Consider the following 11005-nt stretch of genomic DNA (forward strand, 5'->3'; position numbering starts at 1 on the left):
TGCTGAGGCCATGAAGCCTGCCAGCTTTCAAGGAGAGAGGTACAGGGTTTTCTGGGAATCTGCACCTCTGCACTTTTACCTGCAATGCTACATCCTCCTTCACCCCCCACACCAGCCCCAGCCTGTCCCTCACCCCATGATGCCTCCATTTCCATTTTCACTGACTGGCTTTCTTGCCTGCACTGCGTGCCAGGCCAGTCTCTGGCTTCTTTACTATTCCTTCCATCCAGGACCAGGAGACACACCAACTGCACATACTTCCTCAGCCTGATAAAGGCATTTTCAGCCCAAACGCTTCCTAAGATATATTTTTCTAAGTATTTTGGGTTTTTTTAATAATAAACATATAAACAAAAACACGAGATAAGCCATCACACACCAGGATTAACATATATTCAACACAATTTCTTTACTTCTTGCTGTCAATTCCATTATAAAAAGAAAGGCTCTGTGACAGTTCTGTCTGGGTACCTTTGATACTGCTGGTGCTATTGGTGTTGAGCCAGCTAAGTTATTTTAACCTGCCATCATTTACAGTGGTGGACCGGAAGCTCCAAATGGATTTAGAAAGCCTAAAGCTTATAGCGATTCGATTCAGATTAATAGATTTGACATACAAATCATCTGAATCATCTCCGAATCGCAATCCAAAGCTTTGCACAGCCCTACCAATCAGCTGACTGGCACTCCCAGACACAGGAGCATACTGGAGTCTTTAAGGCTTCCAGTGCACTCTCAATGCTTGGAGCAGCCATGCATTCAATTTAAGGCTTCATGGGAACCAAATGCAAAGTTAGCATTTCCCCATTCAGCATGGGAGGAAGCCCCTCATCTTGGATTCAAATACAAGGCTGGAGGAGTGGGGTGGGACAGGTCTGACTAGAGCCCTGACCCAGGCTTGGGGTTAGATTTGGAGCTGCAGCCATAGCCCCCACCCCCTATCTGTGAACATGAACCCTCATGTTCACATGCCCTCTGCAGCCTTTGGCCCCCTCTCTGTGCCACATAGCTTCTGCTCTCTTCCCTCCCCACTTGCTTCCCCAACCCCTCCCCCCCTGCAGCTTACCATCAGTCATGACTCTGGCCCCATTCCAGCCCAGGACCCAGACCCCAGGACCTGCCACTGCCTCTGCTGCTCCTCCATGGCCAGGCAGGAGGGGGAAGGGGAATGAGGAGCTGCCTTTTGCTTCATACCCCAAGGCTGGAATGAGGCTGAAGCTATGACTGACAGTAAACTTCAGGAGGCAGGTAATGTGGGGGCAGAAGCTACAGGGAGAGGCAGCAGGAGGTGCAGGCCCTGTAGGTGGGGAAAAGGCACTGAGACATCCAAGCAAGGGGAGGGACAGGTGAAGGGAGACAATTAGTGGGGGGCAGGGAGGCAGGGGCAGGAATCAGACCACTTGCCGTCCCTGCTGCCTGCCCCCTTCTGCTGCTTTCCCCACTGTCACATTGGGGGAAATGAATTTAAGACCCTCCAATAATTAGATTCTATACACAGAAAAAAATTCCATGTACAGAATCTAATTACTGGGTGAGGGGGCAGAGTCTTAATTTCATATAGTCTTGGATTCAGATAACTATGGTACTTCTGGGTTTGGTTTTGTAAAAACTGAAATTCAGCCTTCCTAATGGTACTTAATTTGTTCTCAAAAAAACCCTCATGTTCACACACCCAAATCAGATGGCTAATATATTACGCAGTTCATGTGCTGAATGCTGTATGCATGTGCATATTAAGTAAAGGACATCTTTAAAATTGCATTCATTTAATCAGTAAGGGTTCCTAGGCTAGCTTGGGAAAAAAACAGTTTTTCCCTTATTGTATGTATTATATATATTCAAAGAGTTTAAAACAGCGTGGACATGGAAGAAGATCATTTTATCCATATCAGTGAAGATTACAATATCACAATGAACTGACTGTACTTCTCTTTCTGTGAACAATGCAACTGAGCAATTGTGGCAGCATTTTTTTTTAAGGATTTGAAAGACAGGGACCAGTGGCTTTTGCAGCATGCAGTTATTTCGTCTGGCAGTTTTGTTTGTGCCTAGATTGGGGTAGGTTTTGTTTTGGAATAGCTTTCCAATAGTTACAGAAAATAACTGAAAATGAAAACTGCTGCAAGAACCTCAGGACCTTTCCTCTCAACACCCAGTTCAGTCTACAAACCTGCAGTGCTCAAATGGATCAGTGAGAGATACTGTCTGTTTAGCATCATTGATGAGCTGGCTCTGCATAGTACACACACACAGAAAAGAAAAGCTGGCACTGCCTACCCTACCAATATTAGAATCTAAGGCAAAATAATATTTTGTTTTCTTATTTTGTTTTTTGCCCTTTTACATCTAGCTAGCTAACTCATATTCCATCATAAAATCCTAGCAGAGACACAGCACTGTAGCTTTTACTGTGCAGGGTCAATGCTATCCCCACCCTTTGCCCTTGATTGGCTTCTGTTATTTCACAGTACAACCGCAGTGCCTTGTTTCCACAGGCATTTAACAGCAGGTTAGCTAATGCACTGTAGTTACCTATGGTAGAAACAAACCTTTTAGGAAGTAAAGGAAAAGCCTCAAAGACATGGTTTCTCACATGGCACTGTGGGAAACTAAGGAGCAGAGATGCCTTGGAGGTTTGGTTTTGTTACATCTACAAAATGTAACTTTCACCTTTTCCAGCAGCACAGAAAAAAATAAGGGAGAAAGGCATTTTGAATGAGGAGAGTGTGTTTGTATGGCAGAGAGAAATAGTTCTCTGTAGGAGGCAGCTTGGCAGTGTACTGTAGGAAATGGAAAAGCTTTTACTTCAGGGAGCTAGCCTTTGAATCATAAAGCTGCTCATCACCATAAGAGCTAGGCTGCAAGAGAAACCTAATTTAACCTGCAGAAAAGAGGAGACGAATCACGGAGGTCCTGAAACATTCCAATTGAATTTTAAGATTTAGGTGTGCATCCAAAAAAGAGCTAAGGCTTTCAGAATTGCAGCTCTGGTGTTAAGCAGCTAAGTCCCATCTGAGATTCCTCCACTGGTTTCTGGATCAATCTGGGCCGGGGCCTTCCAAAGATTCAGCACAAAACTCCAGGTAGAGGAAGCAGGTCAAGTCCAAGTTGGCTGAAAACCACAGACACATTCTCCTAACCTTGGGTTACTCAGGGGAGAGAGAGCCCCTTTGTTGTTACTTAGACCAGTGTTTCCTAAACTTTTCCAGCCCAAGGCAAACTTACATTAATAATTTTTTTCCGCGGCACACCTGTTAAGGCATTCCCCATCCTTATGGCTGTTGTAGCTCATTGCCATGCAAAATTCCACAGCACACCCGTTCATTTCTGATGGCACACTTTTGTGCCATGGAACACGGATTGGGAAACACTGACTTAAACGGCTCTGACGGGCTGTGAAATTATAGACGCCTGGTCCCTGATGGCAATGATGCTGCCAAAATCTCTGCAGCTCCCTCAGCCTCCAAAGACAACCTGGGGCATCTTCCTGAGTTTGGTCCCCTGCTAGAGCTTTTTAAAAGACAAACCAGGTAGTTCAGTTTCTGATCTGCAGGGGCAGTTTGTGTGTATTACTTCCCCACCAATGTAGTGATTCATATACAAATCTGTAATAACTTAAGGGAGGAAAAAGATGTGTGGTCATTCTGGGTAACATTTGAATGATGAGTAATACTTAGGTTCATAACTATATTTGGACTTTCAGAGGGTAGAAGAATGAAAGAGTAGGCTTCCAGTCAGCACAGTGCATGGAAATTGTTCCATATTCTTTTCTACATTTTAAAAGAAAAGAGAAGTTAAGAGTTGTTTTCCCTTAGTTCAATATTTGATCCACTGTCAAGTTTTAAAGCGTGTTGCTGCACAAAATAATACACTGGATAAAAACACAGTCAATACCTCACATAACAGTAAGCTAATTCATGCAAATGAATTATTTCAGGCAAGGACATTTTCTGCTTTTTACCTGTGTTGCTATTAACACTAATTTATCCAGGCTTGAAAACAGGGAGAATCACAGAAGAGGTTTTTACCTTCAATTGTGAGGTGATTTGTCCAGCAGCTTCAAAGATGAGAGTTTGAAAAATTAGTCTAGTTTGTAATTGAAAATACAAAACTGATGTGATTCCAGCTTCTGGCTTTCCCAGCACCCACCATCCTTTTAGGTGTTTTATCTTATCAATTGTAATTGCATCAGGACAAGAGCTGTCTTCTACATTCTGGAGCACTGAGTACCATGCACATTTTCTACATCAGTGGTTCTCAACCTTTTTAGATTGAAAGCATCCGTTGGAAAATGCCAGCTCTTACTTAACACTCATTTTTGACTACAGAAAAATAATAGAGCAATTCTTCTGTTTCAAAGAACTCAGAAAGACTGCAACAGGTTGAAATGCTTTTTGACACTATGGATTCCTGTTGAAACTCTCTAGGTTTATCTTGTAAATTGTGTTTGTACACCTAGCAGTACTAACCTTGTGTGGTACCCCATAGGACCCTTGAAAAGATCTCAAGGCACTCCAGGGTGCTGCAGCACCTGACTGAGAATCACAGGTCTACATGAAGAAATCCATCCCAAAGCGCATTCTGCTTGTATGTTATTCTCAGAGCTTTTTCTCGTGTGAGCAAAACCCTCAGTCTAGACACAACTATATCAATGGAAGAGGGTCTCTGCCAGATTAGCTTATGGCATTTGGGGAAATGGTATAAAAAGCCCTTTTGCTGCATACTCTGTCTCTCTGGTATGGGGCTGTGCCAGTACAACTATAGCAGCAGTGGTCCCATAATGTAGACGAGTCTTAGGAGTCTGATGAACTTTATAATTTTCTTGGCTTCAAGCCTCTGGGATTTTTAATCCCTGAGGAGAATATACCAGATGCTGGAGCCATTATTTATAACTTACTTGTAACCATAATGCCTTACAACACCAGTCCTGAACCAGGACTTCACTGTCCTAAGCACTGCATAAACACAGGACTAGAAGACTGTCAGGGCTGCATCAGAGCTTATATAATATAAGTATAAAACAAGAGACAAAGGGAAGATCAAATGCCTGGGATGTGCAAGAACACAATAAGGCAATACTGGTGAGCATGACAGACAGTAGTTATAGTGTATCAGCAGCTGAAAGGGCTGTCAAGATTGTTTAAGATATAGCAGCAAAAGAGAATTGTAATGAGGGTCATTGAAGGCAGATAATGAGATGGCTTTTGCACATGTTTATAGGACCTCCTTCCAAGAATGAGGGGTAGCATGGAAGAGAGTGTGAAAGTGCTTGTTTGAAAAGCTAAGTCATGGGTTATGGAGAGTGGCATCATAGGCTAACTGGGGACAGAATGATCCCCTTTTCTGATCCAGAATGAAAGATGGCAGGCAGGGTGAGGCTAGGTTGTAAAGGGCTTGGAAAGCAGAGACATGCATCTTATATCTGCTGTGAGAGAGAGGGGTGGTCAAGACAATAAAATGAGAGACTGATCTTTACATTCCCACCTGAATGGGTATGAGCACAGCAAGACTGTACTTGTCAAAACCAGAAAAATGGTTGTTGTAGTAATCAAGATGAGAGATGAAAGCTGGATGGGGGTTTGAACTGTGTGAGTGTGCAAAGATGTTATGAAGAAAGAATCAGGAAGATGTAGATATAGCCTAGATCAGTGGGGGCCAACCTTTTTGGCAGGTGTTCCACGCAGTAGCCCTGCACCCTCTCTGAGTGCCACTCCAGTTCTCTTCCCCTGCCTAATCTGCTGCTCTGTGTTCTGCTTTCTTTCCTGTGCTTCCTGCCCAATCTGATATTTTGCTTCCTGCTTCCTGCCCTATCTGCCACTGTGCTGCCTGTTCCTTTTCCAGCCAGCTATGAGCTACACACAGAAGCTGCCCAGGCCACAGGTTGGCCACCCCTGGCCTAGCTAACAGAGTCTTGCTGGAACCCCACAGAAAGCTGGAGGGGAGATGAGGAAAGATGAGATCCAGGGGAGGATGGTGTCAAGGAAACTAAAGGAATACAACATTTTAAGGAGAAAAGCCACAGTCAGCAGAGTTGAAGGTGGCTGACAGGTCAACAAGGATGAGGATGCAGTACTGCTTCTAGGATTTGGATAAGATGGGGTCATGAATAAACTACAGTGCATCTTGTAAGATGACTGATATTCCTGCAGGGCTTCTCAGCAGGACCCACTGACCTAGAGATATTAAGTCTGCCAGTATATCTTGGCAGAGATTTTGTTAACAGTACTAGCCACCTGGAAACTAAGCTGTCATCTAGGTTGTTATTAATGTACATACTTTCTGGTAAATGCTTCCATATGGCAGCATTTTTCCTTGGAATTATTAAAAAGCCAAGGAAATTATTAATGAATTTAGTAAGGATGAAGTTCAGGTTGTTAATGGACATTCACTGCTTAAGGAAGAAAATGTAATGGTATGAAGAAGGATTGGGAGAAAAACCTTGGAAAGCCACAGTGTAGCTAAAGAAGCCTGATACCTGTCAGTGTAACCAGAGTGGGGCTTGTACATCTGAGCATAGGATCAGGGACTGAGGTAGAGGTGTTTCTTCATAGGGAGACTTACTACGGTGGGTTAGTATTTCATTCTTGAATCAGAACATTTTTTTTCTCTTTTTTGGATAAAAAATAATGAAAGGAACATAGAAGCATGGAGGAAACTACACTGGTTCTAACTAACTAGTATTTCTAAAAGGTCACAACCTATCCTCCATGCCACCACTACAGTTTTACATTCACCAGAACAAATTTGCCTGTCATAACCAAACCCTATAGAACAGATTTAGCTATTTTCAAGACAAGGGCCTGTGGGCCTCCAATTACAATCAGTTGCTAAAAAAAAAAAAAAAATTTTAAAGATGTTTTTGGTGACGCTTGCTATTCTAAGAGCAGTAGGCTGAAGTCCACACAGCCTATTCCCAGAAAATCCTAAAAAAATTTGGCAAGCTCAGAGCAAGATTTCAAAAAGCCGGTTTTTCCTATATGTTTAAGTGTCTGGATTGTAAATAAAAAAAAGTGTGCTTTACACCAAAACAGGAAACAAAAGATTGTTAAACAAACCTCACAGTAAAATATATCACATAGCTCTTGGTTGGAAGAAAGTGCCTGATTCTACCTTTTGGTAAATTTGTGCCAATTCTTTTGGAGAAGGGTAAGGGTGTAGCTAAGAGGCAGTAGTGTTTTACTTCTCAGGTTTTTAACACTGATACCTTTGGAAGCAGATAGATCTAGTCCATACTGTAATAGATAGGAAGTAAGAACAGGTGGGCTCTTCGGTTGGTTTGTTTAACCATAGAGGCTAAGTACAAACAGTCAAAAAGCCCAAAGCTGAATTGATTAGGTTAGTCTAAACTGCAAAGATTGAACCAATAAGCAAATGAACACGCATTCACTTTTGATTCAGGAAATGTAGCCACATGCCTGCAGTGGCCTAGGCTAGAAGCAGGGAGACACTACAGCGTGGCTCTCTGACAGATAGCCATCATGGGCTGTGTGTTCACTTCCTTCTCCTGCTGCCCCCGAGGTCTCTGAGATTTGCAGTCCACAGTCACAGAAGCAGGACTCTGCAGGGTTGCTCATCACTTCCTCTTCCTGCTTCCAGGTGCTTCTGGGATTTGTAGTCCACAGTCACAGCCAGCACTAAGTAAGCAGGCAGGGCAGCTCCATTCTTGGGAGAAGGGAAGTTTAACCCTCCTCCTTGGCCCCAGACCCCAGCAGAGGTATGCCTGAGGGGGCCAGTGAGCCAGCCCCATAGGCAGTGGAAGAGTGGGGGCTAAACGCAGGGCAGTGGTAGGGCCACAAGGCAGCCCAGGCGCAGGCTTCCAGTGGCTGCAGCAGGGGTGGTGAGGGGCTCACAGGCAGCAGTGAGGGAGGGAGTGGGGCTAGGAATGAGGGAGGGGCAGGCACTCAGGGTGGGGCACAGGACTGAGCCCCAAGTGGCTAGTCAGGGAGTGCGGCTCCTGCTGCTATATGCACCCCAGAAGGTACGTGGGGCACGTGCCCCCAGATCTGCGCGGGGGCAGGGCAGGCTGTAGCTGTGAACTGGGGCCAGGGTCTTCCTGGGGGGGGGGGGGTGGGGAACTATGCTCAGGGCGGGCGGGGGCAGCGTTGGGGGGGCTGCAGCCACCCCACAATTCACCATAGCTCACCCCCTCCCAGTGCCACTGCCACCAGCCCATCCTGCCCTGCGCAGATCTGGGGGCACATGCCCTTCGTGCCTCCCAGGACACATGCAGTGGCAGGAGCTGCCGCCCCTCTCCGCACCCGCAGACGAGCCGCACCTCTGTCCTGCACCCTGCTGTGCCTGCCCCTACTGTGCAGAGCCTGGTTGGGCAGGTGTGGGGGTCCCAGGGACTCTGTCTGCTCCAGCCTGGTGGCATAGGCAAGGCTGGCCCCGCTCCGGCCTCCAGCTCCAGGCCCCCCCGGGTGGTGCAGGGATGGGGAAGCAGCTGGTGCTGGCACGGCCCCTGTCAGGGCTGGGGTTGGCATGGTGCTGGGCAGTGCCGCTCCCCTCCACGGCCCTTTCCTATCCTCCTTCACCTTCCCCCACAGACTTTCCCACCTGGTGGGGAAGGAAGGGAGGGAGGGGCACACATGCACGTGCACAAGCTTAGCCCTCCCCCCTCCCAACTTTTTTCTTTCTCTGCCTATGTCCAGCCCTCATTGCTCCAGCTAGGGAGCGGAGGGGCAGAGCCAGCCCTGCTCTCTGGAGCAGACAGCACAGCCCAGCCCAGCCCAGGGCTGCAAAATGCTGGGATGCTGGGGGACTGTGATTTAACTTGAACCAGGAAGAGGTCTAGGACAGACCTTTCATAAACCAGTTTGACTTAAATCAGTTAAGTCTGATACTACATTCAACCAGGTTCGTCTTTAAACCAGTTTCAGCCATTTTGAAACTGGTTTATGCACACTGAACTTCTATTCTGTTACAGGTTTAAACCAGTTTCTGATCACTTAAAACAATTTATGTGTAACCTCTGTCCCTAGCCAGAGAATGTATATATGGTAAATGCATATGGAGATTTTGGTTTATTTCCCTGTATTTTAACAAACATTTTGCTGCTGCCTGTTTGTAGGTATGAATAACCGTGAAGTCCTGGAACAGGTAGAACGTGGTTATAGGATGCCATGTCCTCAGGACTGCCCCATCTCCTTGCATGAGCTTATGATCCACTGCTGGAAAAAAGACCCAGAGGAGCGTCCAACTTTTGAATACTTGCAGAGTTTCCTTGAAGACTACTTTACTGCAACAGAACCCCAGTACCAGCCCGGTGACAACCTGTAGATTCCCGGTCTGTACAGAATGTCATTATCAGGTGTTTTTCCCTTCATTAGCTTCCAGCTCAGTGACAGGCTTCTCCAAAGTGCAACATCTTCCAGCACCAGAATGCACGTGGGTCAGAAGTTGAAAACTTCCACAGCCCTTGTCCATGACCACTTGTCTGAATAATCTGAATGTCATTGATGAAAAGGAGAAAAACACTTGTTTTTTTCTTAATCAAAGACTCCGGAAATGCATTGTATTGATGTTACGTAAACTGCAAAACCTCTGTTCAATGTAAATAGTAACTCAGTGCCAATAACTGATCCTAATGCTTTCCTTTTTTTAAAATGCAAAACCTATGTGATTTTAACTAGTCTTCTCCTGATTCAACTAAAAGTATTATTTTCCAAAAGTGGCCTCTTTGTCTAAAACATTTTTTTTCATGTTTTAACAAAAAAAAAAAAAAAAATCAGGACAGGGGTTTGTTTTTTTGCTTTTTTATATATAAATATATATATAATATATATACATACCTGTACATACAGTATATGGGTGCTATTGCAGAAGAATCTCATTTCAGAATGAATGAGCCACACTGCAGCAGTACCCAGAAAGTGATAATTTTACTGCAAACATGAAAATACTGGTGAGATTCTGAAAGCCAGTGATCTAATTTTTGGCTTTTGCCAAGCATGAATTTTTTTAATTGGATTGCACTTTTTGTTTATGACTATGTACCTGTAGATGGTTGTACCTTTGCTCTTTCAGGAATCATGTGCTGTATTTACAGTAACGTTTCCAATGTTTGACAAGTGTGTTCTGATTTGTTCTTGAAATTAAAATGAACATATTTAAAGCAAGAGAAACCATCGCCATTGGAACTGGAAATTTGAAACTGCAAGTATTTCTTGTATCAAAACATGTATAAGGAACTGTTTCAAAAAATTATTTAATAAACATTGTAACCACATTCAGATGGTCTTAAAACCATAGAATTTTAGTCATGTTCACCTGCTAAACTGTTTGCCATGCAACTAGGATTTTCTGTTTTGTGTGTAACATTTTCCATTGTAAAATAGGCGTGTTAAATGTCCTGTACTGCTAATGAAATTACTTTCTCTATGTCTGCAAGTTCTCCAGTGGAATTACTATGCACTTCTTTACATTTCATGGGGGATGCACAGAGCAAAATATTACTTTTTTCAGTTGTCTGTACCAGCCTTGAATTACTTACGTTTAACCAAAACCAATTCCTTTCTATTTCTATTGAGTTTTTAATACTGAGTTGCAAATTTTAAAGTCTTAATTACATTTTGTTATGGTTTATTTGCAAGTTTACATTTTAAAACTGTTTAACTTTCTTAATTTAGTAATTAAAAAGAGCATTTTACATTTGAATATATTTGTTCTTTTGTTTAAATCATGGAGATAAGATTTTAGTAGCAGGGATATAAATACCATTCTGGCATAGTAGTATTAATATGGGGTATATTGACCATTTTCCTTATTGGGCATCATTATCCAAACCATAAAACTAATATAATTCAAAAGAGCTATGGTTCAACTGTAAGGGAGATGGGTGAATCCATAGACTGTTTAACATTTTGTGTTCTGAAGAGCTATTTTTTCTCATATACCTTCCTGCTTTTAACATTAGCACCTGTGCTTTGACAAGTATCACAGGAAAAGATTTATATATGCATAGTCAAAATTGATCATTTTTTGTTAATACTGTTGCCATCATGTT

At 43.7% G+C, this 11005-nt stretch overlaps 1 protein-coding gene across 2 annotated transcripts in view; it reads left to right on the forward strand.

Moving 5' to 3' along the window:
* Positions 1-10728, forward strand: part of FYN (FYN proto-oncogene, Src family tyrosine kinase) — a 215124-nt gene extending 204396 nt beyond the window's left edge. For both annotated transcript variants that reach the window (XM_019520076.1, XM_019520075.1), the window contains exon 13: positions 9071-10728. In XM_019520076.1, the coding sequence (XP_019375621.1) occupies positions 9071-9279 (209 nt within the window). In that variant the 3' untranslated portion in view covers positions 9280-10728. The remainder of the gene's footprint in view (positions 1-9070) is intronic.
* Positions 10729-11005: the final 277 nt, after the last annotated feature.

This window comes from Gavialis gangeticus, unplaced genomic scaffold (assembly GCF_001723915.1).
Source record: "Gavialis gangeticus isolate Ggan-Ray unplaced genomic scaffold, GavGan_comp1, whole genome shotgun sequence".
In the NCBI taxonomy this organism is placed as follows: domain Eukaryota; kingdom Metazoa; phylum Chordata; order Crocodylia; family Gavialidae; genus Gavialis; species Gavialis gangeticus.